The sequence below is a fragment of the Caloenas nicobarica genome, chromosome 4 (assembly GCF_036013445.1).
Source record: "Caloenas nicobarica isolate bCalNic1 chromosome 4, bCalNic1.hap1, whole genome shotgun sequence".
Lineage (NCBI taxonomy): Eukaryota > Metazoa > Chordata > Aves > Columbiformes > Columbidae > Caloenas > Caloenas nicobarica.
This window is the reverse complement of record NC_088248.1, coordinates 39,439,610-39,464,163: the sequence shown is the minus strand read 5'-3', so window position 1 is coordinate 39,464,163 and position 24,554 is coordinate 39,439,610. Positions and strand designations below refer to the sequence as shown.

General features: G+C 40.3%; 2 protein-coding genes across 8 annotated transcripts in view; one reads left to right on the top strand and one right to left on the bottom strand.

The window, feature by feature from the left end:
* The first annotated feature begins 6,571 nt into the window (after positions 1-6,571).
* On the top strand, positions 6,572-15,221 carry LOC135988455 (histone PARylation factor 1). Its single transcript, XM_065634440.1, has 8 exons — positions 6,572-6,667; positions 7,840-7,999; positions 9,598-9,784; positions 10,288-10,386; positions 11,419-11,569; positions 12,295-12,382; positions 12,944-13,116; positions 14,975-15,221. The coding sequence occupies exons 1-8, from the start codon at positions 6,611-6,613 to the stop codon at positions 15,104-15,106; spliced, it is 1,047 nt and encodes a 348-aa protein (XP_065490512.1). The 5' UTR covers positions 6,572-6,610; the 3' UTR covers positions 15,107-15,221.
* A 1,640-nt stretch (positions 15,222-16,861) lies between these two features.
* CLCN3 (chloride voltage-gated channel 3) overlaps positions 16,862-24,554 on the bottom strand; it is a 71,617-nt gene continuing 63,924 nt past the window's right edge. For 3 of the 7 annotated variants that reach the window (XM_065633352.1, XM_065633346.1, XM_065633347.1), the window contains 3 exons: positions 23,924-24,140; positions 21,551-21,626; positions 16,862-19,865 (listed from right to left, as the gene is read on the bottom strand). In XM_065633352.1, the coding sequence (XP_065489424.1) occupies positions 19,707-19,865; positions 21,551-21,626; positions 23,924-24,140 (452 nt within the window). In that variant the 3' untranslated portion in view covers positions 16,862-19,706. Of the gene's footprint in view, positions 19,866-21,550; positions 21,627-23,923; positions 24,141-24,554 lie in introns of those variants that run through there. The other 4 variants (XM_065633349.1, XM_065633350.1, XR_010606095.1 and 1 more) reach the window with 3 other exon arrangements.

Sequence of the window (24,554 nt, the reverse complement as noted above, 5' to 3'; positions counted from 1 at the left end):
TCACAAGGGGGTTTTCTAACTAAGAAGCCATTAATTAAAATAACTTGCTGTTAGACTATTTTTATGTATTGGACCAAAGATATATTTTTTTCACCTATTGCCTCCAACGGGACCTATTTGAATGTATACATTTTATCTTCCTTACCTGTATGCTGTATTTTGTACATACGCAGAGAAAGATTTAAGGTGAAAAGTTACAGAAGAGAAGCACGATATCCATAAATGACAAAAGAACATAGCTGAAAAAATCTTGTACTTAGATTGCCTGGCTCAGGAAACTATCCTATTAGAAATAAAATTAGATTAGACCTGTTAACTCAGTAGTTCTGCTTCTGTTGGGGGAAATTCACATTCACATCAGTAGCCCCCTATAGGAGTAGATTCTTACAGGAAGACTCTTAAATTCCTGGGATAATACATTCAGCTGAACTGTGCCTCACTGCTGCTTTGAGCACACATAGCTGTGCTTCCAAGTAAACCAGGCAATTTGTAATATTATGTCTATGGCTATCTGTAAAACATAACTGGTAGGTATGGCAAATGGTCCTACATAAATAGCAGTTCTGTACAATCACAGGACTAAAAAGTAATTTAAGTGCAGAATAGTGTAGATGTAGGAGTCTGTGCTCCAAGCACTAATTTATGTGATCAGAATGGTTTCCTTATACTCAAAACAGAAAAAGAGACTCTGGCTTGCAGTAAAGTACCATTGCTGCCTTAAAAACATAGTCTCCTGCTAGCTGCCAGATCTAAACAAATAATGGTTCAAAATGCTGTAGCAAGCTCTGAGTTTATATTCTTGTCAAGGGCGGTTATTGCAAGGCTCACTGAATTGATGCCAAAATAGTATTAATCACTATGCTAAAATGTATATCTAACTTCAAGTCCTTCACAGCAAGACTGCTGTGTATCTTCACTCACTTTGTATTGTGAATGTTTAAAAAAGAATATAACTTGAAGCCTCCAGGATTTCTCAGGAAATACATGTCTTGCAGCATCCTGATGGTTTTTCTTCCAGTGATGTTACTTTTATTTGTCTTTCCCCTCCTCCCACTGCATTTTCTTCTTTCATTCATCCCGATGTACGTAGCCTACCTCACAGAATTGCAAGGGGAGCTGGCAGGGATCCAGGACAACCTGTCAGCACAGGCAGCAGTGAGGTTGTGACTCAGCAGAGGCTCTGTTTGTCTTTGCAATCTGCTGCAGCACTGCTCAGTCCCAACCTTCCTGGAGGCAGACCTTGTCTTTGACATTGAATGTGTCCACAGTTCCTGCTCATCCTTATTTGGATGGAAGGTAGGACACGTCCTCCTTTGAACTTGAGAATGTGGGGCTGCCCTACAGAAGCTAATAACCCAAGGAACAGAGGCTCTGTGTGATCTGAGGATTATTTGAGGCTTAACCAGAGAAGAAGGCTGGCAGTTTTGTAAAGCAACTCATTAAGATCTTCACCTAAGCTGCTGTGTTAAAACTATTTAAAAATAGCATAATTTCACTGTATTGATGCCACACTGCATTCTGTACAACCCCAACATAACAGCTGACATGCACAAAAATCCAACATGTACAACATACGATGGGATTATTTTACCTGGTGTTCAGAAACAAGCTGTCTACTTTGAAAGGAGTTATACCGAATGGTACAAAAGGACATCAAGGAGGCCAATAATGTATTAAGATACCGATGGCTTTGTTTTTGTTCTTCAAACTGTGTTTTTAATGACAAGTATTTAAACGGCTCCCTCTGGTGGTGAGAAAAATTCAGTATTGTTCTTTGGCAAAACTTAGTCCTTGAACAGAAATTAGAATTTATATATATTTTTACTGCATAGTCTGGTCATCAGTATGCTCTGGTGATGAGGAGACTGCACACACCCGTCTCTTGCTGCTTAGGTACTTTTGAAGCTATCTAAGAAAAGTATATAAGCATGCCTTAAACCGCCACCTTTCAGTTGTATATAGTGAAGGGTAGCGGAAAACAGACTGTGAACCATATATATTGCACCCCATTTAACTTGCTAATGCAGACTAGACTGTGTCTTGAAGAGAATGCTGTCCTTGAATATAAATCTCTGTAACATCTTAGCACAGAGTATCTGCATAGCACATCTTAATCTATTTCTAATGTTTTTACAGGTGAGCAAATCTGAATCTTGTAAGGGGTGGGAGGAAAGCAATCAACTCTGGAGGAAAGCTATGAGCATAAATGAGCCAGGGAATGGCAGTGAGGAAGCATAAATTGGATTTTGACAACCCTGAAAGTCTTCTTTCCTTCTTTTTACTACCTACTATTAACAGTTGATAAAGCTTTCACTTGGGCTTTTAACTCATGAAGGCTTTCTTCAGAATAATTAATAGCAATAAAACTCTGAAACTAATAATTGAGATTTTATCATAGCATGGGGCATACTTTGCATGTCAAGCAATAATATTGGAAATGGACATAGGAGAGGAAAATTCCTCATAAGAGACACTAAGGTCTTGATGACTTCAAAGGGCAAATTAAGTGTATACACAGGAAGTATCTACCATGGCGTTTGAAAAAGCAGGTCTAAAAACTTTTGTTTCAAGACAACAGACCCCAGTTCTGTGGCTTCTCACAAAATCTGTTACTGTATAGTTATGAATTTTTTTATTTAAGAAAAGCTAGGCTCACTGCAGCGCAGGATTAATCATATAGATGGTTTTACAGCTTGATAAAGCTACTTTGCAGATTATTCTCTTGACATAATCTCTGTTCATGCTGATTCAGAAGTCTGGTACAGACACAGGAGGCTATGTTTACTAGTTTGATGGGGGGGTTAAAATACTATATTGTAAACTCTCTGCTTTAGTTGTTCATCCTTCTTTGTAAAAAGCCTTCCATGTTGCAGCATTACAGGTTGTTAACAGAATGAATGACAATATGACTACCAATATAAAATTATATATGCTTTTCAAATCTAGGACTTGAATTGAGAGCAAATCATTTTGGGGTATATACATGCAAATAGAGTTACCACTTGTTCACAGAGGAGGAAAAAAATTACTATGATACACTGAATAATCATTCAGTATCTTAGTTTCTCTTTTGAGGGCTTGCATGGTGGCACCCCACAGTCTATTTCCACACTTCAGAGAAGAACTGATGAGGACAGAATCAAATGAAGAATAACTGAAAGCATTTATCAAACCTAAAGTGTGTACTTAAGCTCAAAACTGCTGTTCTTATTGGCTGCCAACTGGGACTAGACACATCTAACCTCAGAAATACCCTGTTTATCTATGCAGCCATGCAAATTTAGTTTTCTGAATGTAACCATCGTTATAATCTTAATGGAACCAAGCTAGCTGCCTTATATTTCAGGCCTGATGGGATAGGATGAGGCAACTGGGCATTTTATTACCTATTTCTCACAAGGTACTCATTCCAAAATTGTTTGGAAGATTTCTGTAAAAGGATTGAGTTGCACTATAAATACAAACACATATATTCACAAATATTTAACATAGCATGGGCTTTAAAAAAATATGGCCAAACACCGCTACTCCTAGCCAATAATCTAGTGGCTGGGGTATGTGCCTGTAAAGGGTGAGAGACTGAGTTCCTCAGGTGGAGTGGATTCAGTATCTTCTCTCCTGGGGTATCACCAGACTGCAGGCTAGCGTGGAGGAGAGGTGTTCTCAGAGACCTTAATAGCTTGTGTGGAGAAGAGAACAACAATAAAAATCAAAAAACACCTGAAACCTGACTGATAAAGCTCAAAAAAGCTGTATCTTCAGTGGTGAAGGCCCTCCAAGTCAGGCTTTTGAGACATGGCACTTAGATTAACAATAAGCCAACACAGAGGTATTTTTCTAGTTAACTTGCATTTTTTTCCAGCATAGTTTTGCTTTGTAAGATATTGGCATACCCAAAGTGGGGCCACCACAAGTTTGTCTTGCCACTATTCTCAATGCTATAATGCAAAATATTGTAAGAAGCAAATATCAATCTCTTAAGTTTTCTAAGTTTTTCATGTGTAAAAAGATTCTGTTCTCTTCTTGACCCAACATAAAGGTAGAAGCTTTCATGCTGACTTCATTTACTTGTTTTGTAGCAGAAGACTAATGTGGCAAGAATACACACTTGAAACTCTAGGCTAAATCATTAAAGATGCTTGGGCTATCCTTCCATTGTCACTTTTGCATTCACCTTAGTAAAACTGTAAATGTGGAACTGAAAATGTTTATGTGAAGGGTTTTTTTCAGTAAAAACTGGGAGAAGAGAAAGGCATGATAAGCATCTGCAAAACTATAGGTTTGGAGGTGAAGGTTAATTCCTTAATTAACCTCACCTTGCAACAGGGACAAAGCTTATCCTGAAACAGTAACGGTTTCAGAACCTGGCATTTGTTAGCTTCAACACTGACATAGGGAATACTGGTGCCTTCGGTATCGCTTAATGAGTTTACTGCATGAGGTCGGAATTTGGGGAAGCTTAGCTAGGGTATAAAATCAATACTTGTGATGGGGGTGGGGGATGTATGCCTTTATTCTGAAGTCACCTAGAACGCTTTCCACTGAGCTACTGAGGAAAATATCATTCCTTTGGGTGCCATTTTGTCTAGCATCCACTATGGTTAAGGTGTGGTATACTAGAAATTATGGAGTGAGATTAATACTAAAAAGCATTTCCCAAGGAAGTCCCAGGGCAGTACTCTTCACACTTTTCAGCAAGAAAATTAGGCTTGTGGTTCATTAGTGGGCTTTTGTACCCTGTTTCTGCATAACCTCAGGTTACGAAACACAATTAATCCCTTAAATGAGGTCTGGATTGGAAACTTAATATTCCTTGCTTATGTGTGCAGGATTTTATGAGCAAACTATTTAATATATATGTTGATTTTAAACAACAATTTTTCCAGCTGAAGGAGGAGTCTTTGTCATTGATTGTCCTGCATCTATATAATGTCAACACATAGTTTCTATGAAGTGCTGAGCTGTTTTATATACATATAATAACATCAGTCAAGATCAAGTTTCCTGGGATGTTGCGCATAACTTCTAATAGTGAATGCTGTAGACAGACTTAAAATTACCAAGCTTTTGTGTTAGATGCATAACTGTCAATGTCATATGTGGTTGAAAGGCACTGCATCTTATTTCTAGACCTAAACTAATAATCTGTACCACAGAAAATACTTACAAGTTTAATGGGTTGATAAGATTAAAAACCCTGCTGCATTTATAGCACATCTGCACCTTTGCTGTACATACACTGCACATCAGAAAAAAAAAATTCCTGTAGCTAAACTACTTTATGCTGCTTTAAATAAAACCACCACAATCTGACTTACTGAAACAGAAAAGCAAAGGTTTATACGTAACCAGCTTCCTAGCCTCCTTCTGTGCTATTAGTTCTCTAGGCCTTTTTTTTGCAAAGCATTTTAGCCATATACTCAAATGAGTGGACGTTGCATAAATATGATTATGTGCTTTTCTAAATTGAGGAATGTGTCCCACTTGCTGCTGCCTTGATTCTCTCATTAGAAGAGAAATCATCTGATGACACTTATATTTCTGGCAGCTGTCAAATGCTCAAGCAGAGGCTGAAGTGATTGTTTTGTTGTGAGGTTTTTTTGGCTTTCCCCCTCTCTCCTTTTTCTGTGTACTAAAAACTAGCCTCACTTTGTCTCTTATACTTTTGGCTCTGAAGGGAAAGATTACATTTGGTTCAGGTAATATTTTTTTTCCCCCTCAGTCTCATCCAAATATACTACCCTAACTTGTGTTACAGGAATTTACAGGAATTATGGTTGGATGTGATGATCTTAAAGGTTTTTTCCAACCTAAATTAATCTATGATTCTATTATATAATTTGCACGTATGTGTAATTACGGTTAAAAAAAAAAAGCCTCAAAAGCGTATATAGGCCAGGGATGTCAAACTCGTTTCCACAACCGCGAGGCTGATGTGGCCCCTGATGAAAATGAGTTTGACAGGCCTGATACAGGCAGCCCTTAGGTGAGTTAGCCTAGGCTGAGGAAACATGTCGGTAAGCTGCCCTACTTGATCTCTGGCTCCAGCCACAGGCGTGCTCACCATCAAGGGTTAACTGCGTTCGCTGGCTCCCGGCTCGGCCGCTGCGGTGCTCGCTCCAGCCCGGGGCTAACGCGGCCTCGCCGGGTGCCGCCCCGCCGCCCCTTTCCCGCCTCTCCACTCCGCCTTCCCCTGCCAGCCAGCAGCGGGACAGGCTGGCGCCGCAGCCCAGCCGGAGATGTAAAGCTGTGCGTTGCTCTGCTAAAAGCGCTTATTCACCTTGCAGCAAGGTGGCCGGGCGGGAAGGAAAGGCGCTGTGCCCTCCGCCGCCGTCTCCTCGGGATGGGGCGGCGGGCGGCGGCCGAGCCGGCCCCTGCCAAGCGCCTCCTTCCTCCCCGAGACCCCCGTAATCGGCTCCCTCCCGGCCTTCGTAGGGGCGGCTGCTGGCAGCTCCCCCTGCCCCGCCGCGGCCGTTAAACGCCCGTTTAACGCCCCGGTGCGCGAGGGGGCGGGCGCGGCCGGCCAGGAGCGCGCCGCTTGACTGCGCAGGCGCAGTGCGCGGCCTCGGAAGCGGCGGCGAGGGGCGGGTGCGATGCGGCCGGCGGGAGCATGACAGGTGGCGGGAAGCGGAGGCCGCGCGGGGCGGCGGGCCCGGACGGCGAGCAGGTGGCTGTTAGCGGGAGGTGGGGCGGGGGGGGCAGGTCGTGGTGCCTGCGGGGCCGAGCCCGCCCGCGGCACCGGCCCTGCGGGGATCGCGGGCAGCGGCAGCCGCCCCCTGAGGTACCCCGGCTGCGGAGCGAGCTCTGAGGGCCGCGGTTGCGGGGCCGCAGGCCTGAGTCGGCGCGGGCGCCTTGTAGTGCCGGGCCTCGGCCTCCTTGCCCCCCGTTCTGGTTCGCGCCGCAGCTTTGATAAAAGCCCCTGGGCCTCTCGGCCCCTCGGTCTCCGCCACGGGAGCCTCTCCCCGCCACCCGGGCATCTCCCGGGCCACCGCCGCCCCTGGGGTGTGCTGTAAACACACCTGCCCGGGGTGCCTGCGGCTGGGAACTCCCGCTGTGCTGAGGTACCTGGCGGCGGCCTGCTCGGGAGGTGGGATGTCTGCCTCATCGGCTGCCCTGACAAGATAAAAGAAACCTTGCCTTTTTTTTTTCTTTCTTTTAAAATAGCAGAGTAATAATTCCTAGAAATTCTCGGAGCCTTATGTGGGAATGAGGTGGTCGAGGTTACCGCTCTAGCGCTGTCTGTGCCCGAATGGATCGTTTCACAAACATAATGGTTCATGTTACATCATTTTTAAAACAACTTTACCTTAAAAATGCTGTGGTGTAAACTGCACTAGTTTGGGTGCTGAATAGCAGAGTAGTTCTGATAGTTGAGGCTCGGAGGATTTTTGTTGTGTTGTTTAACCAGATGTGACAAAATAATATGCCTACTCCCAAGTATTTGTAAAACACATGAGTTTCTTGGATGCAAGCTGCTGTGTGTTTGGAAGTGGTCATTTGAAAATAATGTAGAACTTGGATTAAACTTTGGGATTGCTTAGTCTCTTGCTTGATTAACTAATAAAAATGCTTCTGTTGGTTATAGTGACCCATAAATGGCAAAGTGCTATTTTGATATTACATGCATGTTTACCACATGTCTGGGATAATGCACTTTTAAGGGATTCTGTCCAAAATAGATGTTCTAATCAGTATATATGCTGCTTTAAGTAACAAGCATGACTTGATGGTTTTAATCATTGTTCCTCTGTGAATACAGAAGCTTTGTAAAATCCTTCAATAGAACTGACAGGAAGCAACTAAATGAAATTTGTGTTTTGGTTTGGTTTTTATCTGCAGTGTGAAAAAAATGGAGATGTCAAGAAGAGAAGGTCAAATCAGGCAGATATCCCTGATAATCTTCGTCAAGAAGCAGAAGCATGCTATCGGCTTAGACTGCCTGAAGACTTCTATCAGTTTTGGAAGTTTTGCAAGGAACTAGATCCTGAGAAACCAAGTGGTGGGTTTTAAAATATTTTTTTCCTTTTCTAATTTTCACTCTCAAAAACAGCCTGAAGGCAGGCAAACTGGAGAGGGTCAGATGCATTTTTAACGCTGCTTCAGTGTTCAATTAGGATGAAGGACATTTAAATGAGTGTAAACAAGAATACTGGAGACAATTACAAAGATGTTGGTACACTTCAGGCTTTCTAAAATATAATTACTTAAATGGTGTAATACAAAGGGACTAAATGTTGTTTAAGTTTGCCTTTGTTACAAGTCCATTGAAAATGTTTAGTGTGGAACCGAAGTTTCCTCATATCAATCCACACTTCAGCTTCCCCGAATTTATTATATAACAGAATGTGGCATCCCTGGGTGCTCTAGAAATGACAGCTTCTTTTAGGATCATAGAAGGGTTTGAGTTGGAAAGGACCTTCAAAGGTCATCCAGTCCAACCTCCTGCAATGAGCAGGGACATCTTCAACTAGATCAGGTTGGTCAGAGCCCTGTCCAGCCTTACTTCAGATGTTTCCAGGGATGGGGCATCTGTCACATCTCTGTGCAGCCTGTTCCAGTGTTTTACCACTGTCATTGAAAAAATAAAAAATTATTTCTCATAGCTAGTCTCAATCTCCCCTCTTTTATTTTAAAACTATTATCCCTTGTCCTGTCACAACAAGCCCTTCTAAAAAGTCTGTCCCATCTTTGTTCTAGGCCCCTTTTAAGCACTGAAAGACCACAATTAGGTCTCCTCAGAGTCTTCACTTCTCCAGGCCAAACAGCCCCAAATCTCTCAACCTGTCCTCACAGGAGGCATAATCCATCCCTCTGATCATTGTTGTGGCTTCCTCTGGCCCCTTTCCAACAGGTCCATGTCTTTCCTGTACTGAGGGCTCCAGAGCTGGATGCAGGACTCCAGGTGGGGTCTCACCTGAGCAGAGGGGCAGAATCACCTCCCTCGACCTGCTGGCCACACTCCTTTTGATGCAGCCCAAGATACAACTGGCCTTCTGGGCTGCAAGTGCACATTGCTGGCTCACGTCCAATCTTTCATCCAGCAGTAGCCCCAAGTTCTTGGCAGAGTTGCTCTCAGTCTGTTCATTCCCCAGCCTGTATTGATACCGGGGTTGCCTCGACCTATGCGCAGGACCTTGCACTTGGCCTTGTTGAACCTCATGAAGTTCGCATGGGCCTGCTTCTTGAGCTTGTCCAGATTCCTCTGGATGGCATCCCATCCCTCAGGCGTGTCAGCTGCACCACTCAGCTTGGTGTCATCTGCAAACTTGTTGAGGACACACTTGATCCCACTGTCTGTGCCATTGATGAAGACATTAAACAGTACTGGTCCCAGTATAAACCCCTGAGGGATACCACTTGTCACCAGTCTCCATCTGGATGTTGAACCATTGACCACTACTTACATGAGAAGTGTAATAACCTTACTCTTGAATGAAAGCTGAATAACAGAATGTCTCTGCTTTCCCTTTCTGGTAAGCAGCGTGGTTGACTGTTTGGATTTATGGAAGCTTTTGATACGTGAGTGACACAGGGACTTCTTGGTTTTTACATACGCACCCACCAGAAAGTAAAGCTAATTCATGCTTTGCTTTTCAGATGCGCTTATGTCAAGTGTTGGACTTAAGCTGGTTGGACCGTATGATATTCTTGCTGGAAAACACAAAAAAGCAAAATCAACAGATCTGGACTTCAATCTTCACTGGAGATTCTTCTATGATCCCCCAGAATTCCAGACTATACTTGTTGGGGATAGCAAAACACAGTATCACATGGGATATTTCAGGTATTTTATTTAATATATGCTCTTGCTGGACTGCAGTTGTATGTAGCTTTTTCTCCTCTTTTTTTTCCAGAAGACAGGAGTTTAGAATTGTGTGCTACTACCAAACAATCTTTCTCTTCTGTAGTAGGATATTAACCAGTGGATTTATCTTTTATTTAAAAAGATCACAGATATTAGGGTTGAAGACTAGATTTAAATATTTATTAAATTACCTTCCTCAACCCTCTAGAGCATGTTCACTTACTAATCTTAAATGTTTGCCATGTCACTTAGAAGAAAAAGTCAAGCCTTATTAAATAAAGCAAATGTGTCTTCTCTCTACTTGTATTGATACAAGTATCTTTCAAAGCCATGCTGTAAGACTTCAGAGCTTTAGATCTAAGGGAGTTTCTTGTTAGGTTTCTGAAGGAGTTGGCAGTGTGGTGAGGAGGCAAATTAATTTAACTTTGAAATAGAAGAAATGGACACAGCTTGACTGTTTGTGTGTATTTTTTCATAAATAGGGATGTGCCAGATGAACTTCCAGTGTGGGTTGGTGCAAATGAAGCTAAGAAGGGCTGCATGATTACTCAAGTGGGTGATAATGTCTTTGCTGCAGTCAAGTAAGGTTCATATTTACTTTTCTTTATAAAGAGTAAAGAGATTAATTGGGAGATGTGATGTAGAGTAATGTAGCAAATTTATCATGTATCTATCAAGAAATGCTCATTGACTATTTTGTGCTCCTGTTAGCAAATTTTAAGGTCATCTCAAAAGCCTTAATAGCCTTCTTGACAATGTTTTCCTTTTAAAAATGAAATAGATAAGTGTTGATTATCTCATTCTTTAAATATGTTGGCAGGGATAGGCTCTATTGAGGGAAAAAAAAAATGACCGCTGGGTGTGTTAAAGTACTTCATAAGTAAAGGGCATCTCAAACAATGGTGAAGGAAATCTGAATATTTTACTAAATAAGTAGCATCTATCTCTTGTTCTTGCTTACATAAAAATACATTATTTTTGTATATAATGAATAACTGCAAGAAGTATCACTTCTGACTTGGGGCAGGATAACATTTATATGGATATGTAGTTCAATGTGATTCATGAAGCTTTACATGGTCCTGCATCATGAATGTAAACAACAGATTTTATCACCTGTCCATTAAAAATTGAGAGCTCTCTAAGGACAGATGCATGTCAGTAAGTGAAAGCATACTGAAGAACAGCTTCTGCAAAAGAACCCTTGTGTAGTGCAGAGTTAAACGAGGACATTTGTTTTGAGAGCACCATGATGAAACTCATAAATATGTATTTATGTGCATGACTTGAATGATAAAGTGTAATGGCACTGAAGCAGCAAACTGAATTCTTAAGATAGAAAGATGAACAGCTACTGAGTCCAAGAGAATCTTCACTTGCAGATTGTGTAAGCTGGATTGTAATGCAAATACAGATAGGAAATGCGAAAGTACTGTCTGTGCTGAACTCTTTATCTTTCTCGTTGTCAAGAGGCTTGCAATCCCAAGTCTATGTGTATAAATAAACCCATGACTGCTAATCTTCATTATAAGATTTGGAAGTTTAGTGATTAGAAGGCTATTCATTTGTTTGTCTTCTGTTAAGCTCTCTTAAGACCTGTTTCTTCTTTGCAGATTATTTTTGTCAAAAAACCTTAAGGAAGTGACTGATAAAAAGAAAAATGCTATTTTGAAAGACATAGATGAAAAACTAACAAGAACAGCAAAAGAACTGGGTTATTCTCTGGAACAAAAAACCATGAAGATGAAACAGAGAGATAAGAAAGTATGACTTTCCTGGTCAACTGGAGAGCACCAAGTTCTGTTAAACTTCTTTCATTTACTTGCCTGCCTTTTTAATTTTTTTTTCTCCTTCTAGTCAGTAAGGATGTTTCATTTAGGAATTTCCAGAGCTAATCAGCTCTCTAAAACTTCAGGAAAGGGAAGATTAATAGAAGCGTGTTCCAAATAATAATAGGATTAAATCAAAACACTTTATTCTTGTAAACCATAGCTTGTCATTCAATTACAGAGAAACAAAACAATAAAAAAAAAACCAATAGGGGGAATAGTCTAAAAACTAAAACAAATGGGGACCATGGAGAAAACTGCTTCAAAGTAAAGATTAATGTGAACATTTGGGTTTGATCTATTGGAAACAGGGCCGTTAAGGGATGATATGGATTAGTAACAGAGGTTTTTTTGCATACCTATCAGAAATAATTATAGTAGGAGGTGACTAAACAGGTGTAGTACAGTGCTACACAAGTGACTACAAGGATTTGTAGATTTCAGAATTTGACTCAAATAGATATTTCCAGTTATTTTAAACCTCAGTACTTAAAAGTGACTGCTATTTAATTTGAAAGTATGTTGATGTCCTGGAGCCTGGACATTATATTAGGTTTGACCACCAGCAGTCAGGTGTTAATGTTGTTTAGTGAGGTCAGTGGTTTTATGTCACAGTATTGACTTACAGTGCTATATTCAATTTAATGTCTCTTTATTTAGGTAGTGACCAAAGCATTTCATGGAGCAGGCTTAGTTGTTCCTGTAGACAAAAATGATGTCGGATACAGAGAACTTCCTGAAACAAATGGTGAATATCTTGTTGGCTACATTTCCCTGTTTTAAGTAAACAAACTTTAGTCACACAACTACTCTGCAGAAACAAAACTGCACTGATATTTCTGGCTTGAAGAATATGAGCAATGGGAGTAAAAGGCAGAAGTCTTAACCATCACATCTGAGCTCAAAGTATTTTCTTTAAATGAACCAGAAGAAAGTCAATGAAACGTGCTAAATCTGAAATAATTTCCTGAAGTAGTAGTTGAGACGACCTACATGCAGGGATTTGTGCGTTTGTTTCTTATTCCCTGTCTTCTCCCAGTCTTCTCCCAGTGGTGTTCTAATAAGAATCGGCTCCCTGATGCAAGTTCACCACACAAATGCTTGTCTCTATATGGGGAACCGAGGTGGGTGGGCATGGGTCAAGAATGAGCAGCAAAGGGGGAGGCTTTTTCACTAGCAGCTCAGGATGTGCTTGCTTTGTCTTCATGTAAGCGTGACACACAGTAAGCTTTTGCCACAAACTACTTCTGTGCAACATTAGATTTCTTTATTTAAAGATCTAAATATTTCTGCCTTTTTTTTTTTGCAGCCAATCTTAAAAAAATTTGTAAGGCCATTGTTGATGCTCCTACTGATGATGAGAGACTGAAGGCCTTTGCACCCATTCAAGAAATGCTCACCTTTGTTCAGTTTGCGAATGATGAATGTGACTATGGAATGGGGTATGAACTGGGCATGGACCTGTTCTGCTATGGATCACATGTGAGTAATACAACAACCATATGTCACAAAATTGTGCATTATTTTTTGTGAGGACCAGGAGTTATGTGTCATAGATCTTTATTCCCAACTCTATTGTATAATTATACCTAGGAATCGTGAAAGTCTACAAGGATAGTCTTAATTTGTGAAGGTTGCTTAAAAAGTCTCACTATACCATTCCATGTTGAATTTCAAATTGCTTGTATGAAAGCGCAATCCTGCAATCCAGAAGCATTTAAGCAGCCTTTAACTGTTGTGATTTGATGTAAGACAACGAGTTGTCATCAAGACTCCTAAAAACGCAGAATGTTTATTTGGGATATACTGAATAGCTAGAGCCCCCTATCCTCAGCTACTTGTATGGGCACAAGCACTCATGGTCAACTGGATCAAGAAACACTGATGTTTGTAGCAACTCCAGCTGAGAAAACTTGAGCCTAGGTCAGTTGCCTGCTGATGCTGCTTGTATGGCTGCATCAAAGATCTCCCACCAGGTGTCTCTGGTTCTTTGTTAATAACAAATATCATAAATAAGCTCATTGAGTTACTAGCACTTAATCACACATCAAGATTCTACTTAACACTTTGTTCTGTATTAGCTACTGCCCTGTTGATGAAAAGGGTCATGTCTGTGATAAATCTGTGTCTATGAAATAACAAAGAAGCTTGAACATAAATGTAGTAGGAATGGATAGTCATAGAAATACCCATGCAAAATAGCTGCTTTTTAGTCAAAGCAGTATTGGCTAAGGGCTGCTCCAAAGCATCATGTAGAAAGATAAATCTTGCAATATTAAATGTAGACTCAGAAACATTGTGCTAAACACTAGTTAAAATATTTAGGCACTGAAATGAAGGAAAACTTGTTGTTTTTTCCATACACTGTTAAATTACTAATGTGTTTCTTAAGATTCCCCACTCTACTCTTGTAAGTTCCCTACAGCATCTGATAATGTATCTTGCTCTGGTATCTTGCTTATTGGGGACCCTTCCTTCAGTGATTATACTGTTTCAGCTGCTTAATTCCTTCCTACATCTGGAAGGGCAGTGGAGGAAATAGTTAGTTCCATTTGGCTGAGTAGGTAGAGGCAAACCCTGTCTTTCACACTCTGTGCTTCTCAGCACATGAGATTAACCACTGATAAACTCATGCAATGATTAATGATATCTTTACAGCATTGTGACATGGCCTGATACCTGATGCAGCAGTTTGAAACAGCTATAACTTTGCAGCTGTTTTCTGAAAATAGAAACCTTACTTTAATTTCTAGTTTAGTAAACAGAAAGGAAAAACAATGACTTCGCACATAAATAGCACCATGGTTTGGTCCCAGTGTTTTTTGCCTGCCTCTAGATGCTTAGAGCTGCTTTTCATTCCGAGTGGAGCTCTGTGTACAGAGCCAGAAGAAACACTGATACTTTCTCTGTAGCTGAAGACACAGAAAATGACTTAAACCTCTTCCACTTCACAGGAGGGGTATAATGGGCTTACATGTGTATCACAGATGCTAAATATACTCTGACTTTTATACATTCAAAGCACTTAAATGGTTACTCTAAGTACCATTGTCATCCCCTTGAGCTGTAGAGTGTGACAGGCCAAGGGACTTCAGTCCCAGGCTGGATGTCTGCATGCTTTAAGAACAGCTGTCACCTCTTGCCTTGCTAAACTCTATCTCCATCACTGCCTGCAGCAGTTCAGGTCCCCCTGGCCTTCCTGTGGCTGTTGGGGTGTAGCACAGGTGTGGGCTCACTCCTTTCAGGGCTGGCTGCAGAAACCAGTTTGATTGTGGCAAAGCCTGGAGCTCTGTACCCAAAGCTGCTGATCCCCAGGACTGTGTTTTCCCTCTCCTTGCAGTACTTCCACAAGACGGTGGGCCAGCTGCTGCCCCTGGCCTACACCTTGCTCAAGAGGAACCTCTTTGCCGAGATCATCCAGTTGCACTTGGCCAGCCGGCGAGAGGACAAGGTGGACCAGCTCGCTCCCTGAGCCCGGGGCTGGGGGGTGCAGGCGAGGGGGCATCTTCGTGTTCTTGGGCGTGGGGTTTGCGTTTTCTGTGCTGTGTGTCTGTGGGTTTATGCCCCCTGCTCAGTAAAGCTTTTCTAATGAGGGGGTGCCTCTTCGTGTTGGTTTCTTGCACCAAACTGTCCAGGGCTTGAAGGGTTGTACTTGCTGCTAGTGTGTGTGCTGATGGGAGGGGCTGGGCCCTGCCTGAAAAGAAACCAGTGGGTGCTGGGAAGGGAATCAATTCTGAGCTGGTTCAGTGCAGCTTGGTCACAACCAGCTGCTCTTTTACACCTACTGAGCTTCACATCCCTGCTCCTGGGGCCTGTGACTGGCATAGTGTGTTTCCTCAGTTCTGTCCCACCACACAGGTAACAAACTCACAGCAGTGTTCTCTGTTGGATTCTAACAAAGGTCCCAGTCTTCTGGATCTGGCTGAATTGACAGGAAACAAATAGGCTGGAAAAACAGCTAACTGACATTACAAGATAAATTAGAAGTTCTACTGCAGTTGCTACTTCACTAGTCAGATGGAGTCACCCTGTTTTCAGCAATCTGGACCTTTAAGAATAGAATCAAACTGATTTTGTACAAGATGTGAATGGTTTTCAAGTTCATTGGTCTACTGCTCTATTTCCTTGGTGTTTAAGAGTTTTATTCTCAGGCAACTGCTTGGAATAGGAGTCCAGCAAGCAATGGAAAATCACTAGGCCTGCTTCTGTTGGAGCAGTTCATGTCATTAGTAATGACAATGTACTACTGACAAAGATTACAGGCCACTAGTAACATACTCAAACTTTGAAGTTGTCCCTACTTTTTAGCAAACTGTTACACTTCCTAAGTCCCCTTCTGGCATAAACTAACATAATGCAGGTTAGAGTGCTGTAAAAGTGGGTCTTGAGTTTTAAGTCAAAAAGGTAGTTTCAGTTCTGAGGATCAGATGCCACATTTACTTTTGTAAATTTGACAGCCCCACCACTTTCACTTAGTGTATAAATGTTCCATTTATTCAAGCATAAGCACAAGCACCCAGAGACCTCTTCACAGGCCCAAAATGTTATGTCTTATATATGAGCAGCACTTCATTGAAAATTCAGTTTCATTCCCCCTTACATCTTAGGTTCTAAGCAGAAGATACCTTTATATTAATGCCCTGTAACTCATATAGGTAACAAAAAAGCATTCACTTTTTGTATTATTTGAGCTTAAATCTGCAAAAATGGGGACCTTAGTATGGATTTTTCCAGTCTTGTCTCTTAACCTCTAATTGAGGAGGAAAACTGTTAAAACTGGAAGAATACTGAAGTGTTCTACATAATTAATCTACATCAGCAGCAGCTCTCTAACTTAATTCTTTTTAAACCAGAGGTACTAAAAAATATACTGTGTAGAAAATACATAATCCTGGCTTTTAGACAGTAAAGGCATCATCCACTTTTAACTCTTTTAAATAAAGAAGCCAACTATTCCATAATTAAAATAATTTTTTAAATGTCTACTTCAGAAAAAAAAAATACCTAACAGTGGTCTGTTTGATTGGGTTGATTTGGCTACTGCTTTGTAGCCATATCCTATGCAATACAAAGACTGCATCTCCTAAAATTCATTCTTTTCTTTCTTCTCTATCTCTTATAGTTTTGTTTTTAAAATTCCTAGCTGTTAATTTTCTCTCAGGGAAAATAAATACAAAACTCAACACAGATATTGTTTGTGAAAACAAGAAGACGTGACAGAACAATAAATGGTCATACAGAAGTTTTTAATGTTTGATTAAATCATTACAGTAATCAGAATTTTTACTGTAATGATATGCAGCTCTACCACACTATTATAAATAAAAACATTAAGATCAATATTAAATACAGCTCTAGGCAATATCACAGATTAACAAAGAATGTATTCTTCATGAACCAGTAACTGAATGGTTTTAAAAAAAGAAAAAACAAAACAAAAGCTGACACTTTCCCCCTCCCATCCATCACATTTTGTTTCAAATTAGTAACTTGAGTAAGGCGCTGGAAGTTTTATGTTAGGAAATTGTTGTTGCACAGCACAGGCACACATACTTCCTTATCAGAACCTCTAATGTGTGTTTACCAGAAGACATTTCAAATGTCAATGGAGAAAGCTTAGCAGGTAAGAAGAGACAATAGAGAGTCACAACTTATGCAGAATTTGAGAGCCATACTGAAATTATAAAACACAGCAGGGGTGTAAACCGTAGGATTAGGTACAAGTTAATAGGAGAACATCCAAAAGGGCAGAGGTTTCAAACTGATTTAAAGCAATTTTCATATACGTAGTACATTCTTTCACTGTAGAAAAAAATTAGATGCAGAAATCAGCATCAGAGCCAACTGCCAGAGCTGCCTTCTAGAAATGGGTCAAATCCTGCTCTTTGTGAAGCTTCTTCTGTAAAGTTTCTTCAGGCTTACACAATGTAACAGAACACATTTTGAACCACTAGCACTGACCTCAGGTGAAGAATGCAGCTGGTTGCTGCAAGGTGCCCATTTCCACACAGCCTGCTGCCCTGTTTCAGCTCCAACCCCCTTTTAAATACAGCGGCTGGTCACCATGAGCCCACAGGCACATTTCATTTTCTACTGGTTCCAGTTGCTGTAAGAGATGAGATGATGAGATGGCAGTTTTATACTCAGATTGCTAAAAATTCAGCAGAGCGCTTCAGCGCAGGCATAATTTTGGAGCTTGCCCGAAGTACCAGTTTTGTTTCAATGTTACAGTACTTAAGGTAACTGATGATTGCCTTAGACATACCTAGGATGACTATTTTACACATTTACCATTTATATTTTTGCAGTCTTATGGGCATAATTTTATAAAAGAAAGAAAGTTTATCTAGCCCTATATTATAAAGCATGATTTATGTGAGCTAGATGTCTTTTTTTTATATACCTCCCTACTTCAGGCTTATGGCACGTTGCCTTTTTCCTCTGCGTGTGTCTGTGGTGGTTTGATAAAGTGAATATGAAACAAATTCATCTAGTGCCTGGAAAGAAAAAAGAAGTTAAGGATCTGTCAGTTCACCTGCTAGCGTGTGTGTTGCTGCTGAATTTTAAAGTCCTGCCAAAGTTTCAAGTACTGGATTTGTTTCTGCCCTGCTGCTCATCTTCTATGGCTGCGTATCATTTACACCTCTATATAGCTGGGGAAAAAAAAAAAAAAGTCAAAAGCAATCTAATAATTATAATTGCTTTCTTCCCATTATTAAAACCCTGCAGTTTTCTTAAATAAAATGTTAATGTTACTGTTCCAGTTATATGCTAGTAAAGAAAAAAGGAAATCTCAAGGTAACGGCAGTGAAGTTACATTTGAAAATTACCTTACATGCATGTTGGATCATAAAGAAACCAGTTTGCTTAAACCCTTCATCTAGTTGTAAACATTTGCTAATCCTCTATTACTTGCAGAGGATTACAAATTATTCTATAAAATCACATTAAAAAGGTAATTAGTTATGTGAGATATTAACTGACTCATATTTAATAGATTTTTTTAATCCATAGAAATATAAATAAAGAATGGTAAAACTTCAAGAAAAATAATATACATTTAGTGCAAGTTATGAGTTACATTTCTTCTTACCATGTCAGCAGTGGAACGTCTTTTGTGGAGAAGAAAAAATAAAAATGACCGTTCTCAAATTTTACAGGGGGGGAAAGATCTCCAGTGTTGTAGCATGCAATTTTTACCAGGTACACGTATACAGAATTGTTCCAGCTCTTAACTAGTAGAACAGCAGTATTTTTCCTTGTACTGCACGACATTGGTATATATCATAGTGTTCTCAATAATACAAAAATTGCATAAGACCAGGTCACATTATTGATATTTTCTGCAGCAAAACCAGTATTTTTCTTTGAAATGCTAGTTTCATCTGCTTTAAATTTTTCTCACATCATGACAGCGCATGGGCTGAAATAAGTCTGGTGTGGTTCTTGCAAGGTATTACCTGTTCCATCTGTTTTTGTCGCACTGGATCTGTACTGCTCCAAGCATTTCATGATATACAAACTTACACATTTAATGGCACAAGAAAAAACTCCCTTCTTGTGATCAAACCTCAGTAACTCACAGTACATCTCAATATGAGAAACAACGGCTTCAAAAGGGCACACCAATTTTAAAGAGGCTTTGTTACGGCTCAGGAGAGAGAGAAATAAAGCTCTTCTGGAATGTAGAAAGGTGACGTGTAATCATTATATGCTTCGTGAGTTAACACAACAGTTTTCAATGGTAAAAAGGGCAAGACCTTTCAGTCTCTGTAAGATGGCTCAATTCGGAATGATCCCTCCAGAAACAGGGACTAAACATGTCTCTTCAACGCTGAAGTACCAGGCTGGGGCTGGAGAACGGCGCCACCTCGCAGAGCTCGCCCACTGCACTATCATGGCAGACCTGACGTCTCGGGACGCATCCAGTGCAGGCCGGCAGCGCTCCCTTCCCTCGCTCCCTCGCCTTCCTCCTCCTCGCCACGCGTTCCCCCAGACCAACTCCCCATTGCCAGCAGCACCGTTACGCAAAAACCCGGCTCTCGTCTCTGATTTTAGAAGCGTCCCGCAGACTAAAGTGTTGTGCTATTCAACAAATGAACCTCCTCTTCGGTTTCCTCTCTCTCCTCAGCTATGGGTTTCAGTTGAACATTATTGAGGCGGGGTCTTGGTTTGCCGTCTGGGCCATATGACGGAGGATATCTTTTTTTGTTATAATGCCAAGGAGGCGCCTGGAAAGGATAAACGGAAGATGGGCATTAATCCAAGCAGGAAAACAATAAAGCAGAAGAAATCTGTAGCCAAGTCCTTTTTGTTGACAGGAATAGAGCAAAAGTAAACAGCCTGATTTTCTTATTTAAGCAAAACCATTTTATTAATCAAAATATTGCGGAACCACCGGTTTGTTAAAGACAGCAATGTGGAGACACTATATCATGTGGTCTCTGACAGCTGTAGTCCATTTTAATAAAATACAAGTAATACAAGCAGAGCCCATGACAATTTTTATTTCATTTTTTGTTTCCACAAAAATGAAATTTCTATTAGCATATGCCAACAAAAAAGTAACAAAGAGGGACAAAGAAAAAAAGAGGTATGAAAAAGAAGTGATTTTGATCCCATTTCATAAGGGAGGCATGTTCCAACCTGGCCATCAGAAGTGACGTACCACCTGATGGCCCCAAATCCTAACAGCAAATCAAGCTCTCCTTCCCTCCATTTTTAAATCATAAGGATCCTGCCAGTCTGGTGCACGGGCTCAGGCTGGATGTGCTCACAGGAGCACACAGTAGCGGCCATGAAACTTTTGTAGAATAAACAAGAGTTAACTAGTTTTTGGAGTTCACAGCTTTAAAAAATAAAATCATGAATAGTAAAAATTTCCATTTTCCAATTTAGATACTGTGCTCTTATGACAGGGTCTTCATGGCTTTTAAAATTATAACTCTGTAAAATATCAAAAAGGGTGAGACTGTCCAAAAGGCTAATATCACAGGCGAAGCGAAGAGCAGAATGAATGAGCTGCTGCTCTTGTTATTCTGGTTAGTACATTTTATTTGGTCATATTAAAGGACGCATGAAATACTTGTGAAATATTAGCATAAAATGAGAACATAATTAGCATGTTTTGCACATAAGCAGCTAAACTTGGTGGGTGTGTTTAGTAGAGATGTAACTAGTAACCCATGTTCAAATTAAGACAAAGTCTACTTTCTGTCTAAGGTTAGTTCACAACATCATGGTTAAAACAATATCTAGATTCTGAAGTCAATAGTCAACACAGTAGTGTGCCACTCAGTGGCTTAGGATATCACTGAATATTTTATAAAGGAGTACATTAATTGCTGTAAGTAACAGCCACAGAATCACAGGACTTTACATGAAGTCACAGGACTTTACTAAAAACAAGAGTACTTTTAAAAAATCACATTGATAAAGGGAGAATAAAAGGAAGATCTAATGCTGTGATACATTAAAATTATGCTTGGCTTTGCTTCTCAAAAGACATGATACTTTGCTATTTAACAGCTACTTACAGCTGTCAAGATCAGAAAAAAAAGGCAGATAGGAAAATCTTAATTTGCATTAGGAGGGGAAAAAGTATTCCTAGCTGCGTGCTTTCCCACCTGCGGAAATCAGCAGATCAACTCTGACCGAGTTGTGATCTCAAGAACAAAAAATATCAGAAAGTCTATTGTTTACTTTCCTTTAATGTTGTGACTAACAGTATGTCCATATTAACAGCTTAATTTCTACAAAAAGACTTTGCACTTATTATTTTAGGGTTTAATACAAATTTTTAGCATAAGATGATTTCATTGCTCAGCCGATGTCATCAAAGCCCTGAACAGTTCACAAGTTTCATGCTTCCTGACTTCTAATGTGTCTAATTATGAGATCTGATATATCTAATCACCAAGGGTTCGACGTGCTGCTTTAGTTGCTCGAGATGCTCTAATATGTTCTTCTTTGTGATGATCCCCAAGACAATCCTGAAACAGATCATGTTATGCTAATAACTGGGTGTGAAATCAAATAAAAAGTAGTTCTAATCATAATGAAAAAGGATTAGAGCAAAACTAATAATAATTTAAAAAAAAGGTTGCAAGAAAGCTAATGAGATAATTAAATGAAAAATGATTTGAAAGTCAGTACCCTTTCCCAGACATTGCCTCTTTTCTTTCTCCCAAAATGCTGAACAGAATTGGGTCTTTAACCACCCCAGAGCAGTAGGTTTCTCATGTCAAGTACAGGTCAGGGAAGCGCACTGCATCCCTTCTCCACAGACTCACATCTCTTCAGGTTTTAGAGGCACTGAAACTAAAATCTACTTTATTTCCTTTCTTCAATGGTTATTTCTCCTCACACATACAAATCATCATTCACATTTTAACAAGCCTCAGCAGATGAACAAAGTAGTACTTGTGTAAAGTCACAGCAGTCGAGCTTTGAAGCTGCACTATAGAGCAGGGTCATCTGGTGGCCCTAGAAACAGACAAATTTGTCGTTCATGACAGTGTAAATCAAGAGTAATTCCCTGGAATGGATATTGTCATACAAATTTGGAAGAGTTGGGCTCAGTCTTTATATATCTCTATGTTTGTTATCAGCATCAATTACTGCACAGTTCCTACTCCAATCTGAACTGGAACCAATAAGGTGGTGTGTGTCTTTCTGTGGGTATATTCAATTTGCAGGAAATTTGCCAAAATATAGATTAGTCCTTGATGTCCACATGGCAATATGCTGTGGCTAAATACCACTAGTAGTAGTATTTACTGTCTGATTTTGGTGTAATGGACAGTGTATTCATGGAATATCACAAGTTTGTACACTGAAGTAGGACAACCAATACAAATGTCTGAAGACAGCAAATTATTAAAGCCATCCATACTTGCTCCTACTTTACCATAAAAGTTAAAAATTTATAGAACAGTTCGACGTAGCCTTGCACAATTAAGCTTTCTTTAGAGTCTATTTTGACATCAATGGCAATGTTTGGGGAGTCAACCACAACAGAAAGTAAGAAAAATCATAGTAACTATTCTTCATTGAAGTTTTATCAATTCAAATTTCCTTCCCCAAAACAAGAATAATTGCATGCCTGCACTGTTAGATCATGATGTCCTTTCCCCATCGGGGAAAGGTTTTTAAAGAGTCATTTATACTTCTGAAAACATCTGCTCGCCATTCAATACAGGGATGAACTGAAGCAAAAAAACCCAAAAGGCAGGAGAACACATAAAATACATTCGTTTTAAAACACATCTGAAAAAATAAACTTGGAAACCGGTGTGATATGTAAATATTTGCCACTTATAACAGCAGTCCTTTTGCCCACAGCAAAACAAAGTAAGTCCCGCTCATATTTTAGGTTTCTTGCGTTTTGTCCCACGGACACTGATCCTAAATGATGTAGATTAGCAGACCATGTTTCACTTCCCAGGTGCCTTAAAAGACAAGCTAAAGAGAAAGCAAGATACTATGGTAGGAGCTGCAATGTTGTGTGTCAAGTGTTTAAAGCAGGAGATACAGGAAAGCAGAATGTCAAAGGAACAGCTAGACAGAAAAAGATATGTAAAAAAAGGAGGAATTTAGCTAAGAGGCAACTTTAATGGGCATTTATGTTTCCATGCCTAGGGCTGATAATTCCCTATAATCTCATTTACAAACATTCTAAATCTTAAAATTACTTTCTTGAAATATTTTGAAGTGCAAAACCAGCTGCAGATCGAAGTTCCAGAATTAGTAGCAGTTACTTAATTCTTAGTCTTCCAAACCCAAGAGCTTGGTGGTAAACACCATCACTGAACTACAGAAGAGGAGATATCAACTGGGTCATTTTCTCCCTCACTTTTTATGAACCCAGATATTTGTAGATGTCCAATAGTTGATACATTGCACATTGTCAGAACATATATAAGAATGAGGAAACACAGGCCTCAGGCTGTGCACAAGACTAAATTTCTGTGAGACAAGCCGTGTCTTCTCCACATGCAAGTGTCACATGTAAAACTGCTGCTGAACAAGAGCTGATTTTTAAAAGAACGTCCTGAAGTGACGGAAATCTCCTGCCTGCTTACTTGGACTACAAAGGAGGAGTAAGAACTTGAGAGGTGCCACAGCACAGCACCTCCTTAGTAAACAGTTAGAGTCCTCAGTTGCAGTACCAAAATTCTGGGTTCAAATACCACGATCCTGGAATATATCCTGGTTCAAACACTCTGACCCTGGAAATGAAAGTTACTGTATCTACTGAAACGAACAGCATTGCTGCCACTTTACTCACCCATTGTGTGTTACAAGGCACTGCCTCAAACCCAGCTTCCGGAAAATATCCACCACTATTTCCATTGGTGTGTGGTCTGTCACGGTGAAAGGGCTCATATCAAGTATGCTTCTGAGCTTCAGAGGTCGAGGGCTTTCTGCTGGAAGCGATGGGGTGTGCTGGGCAAAACAGACCCTGGAACTGCCAACGATCCCTTCCTGCTTCTTTCTAGCACTTTCTTCAAGAAAAAGAGGGAAGCAGGGGGAAACAGCAGAGGAGGAAGAATTTACATTCATGGTGTAAGATGATTTAGTGCAAACAGACAGATCAATTGACACTACCAGACCCTGATGTTATCCTCTAAATGCTGCTATTCTGACAGATGCTATTTGGATCTGTTTCCATAGCCACTGCTTTATCCCTAAGAAGTGTTTGTGCAGAAATCACAAAAGCCATCTACCATACAGCTTTAGTCATTCTTTGGCTACTGCCTTTCCCACTCCAATACATGACTTTTATTTACTAAAAAGAGGTGGCAAGGCTTAAAAACTACCAGGCAGGAAGCACATAGATGGCTGCTGAAGAAACTGTGAAAGGGAAAGCCAATCTCAGTTGCCAGCTCCCCGGTCACGATTCCAATGGCTGCAATTAT

Coding starts and splice junctions, on each gene's coding strand:
- LOC135988455 (XM_065634440.1), top strand. CDS start 6,611: ATGACAGGTGGCGGGAAGCGGAGGCCGCGCGGGGCGGCGGGCCCGGAC. Junction 6,668..7,839: donor CGGGCCCGGACGGCGAGCAG/GTGGCTGTTAGC, acceptor TTTTATCTGCAG/TGTGAAAAAAATGGAGATGT. Junction 9,785..10,287: donor TATCACATGGGATATTTCAG/GTATTTTATTTA, acceptor TTTCATAAATAG/GGATGTGCCAGATGAACTTC.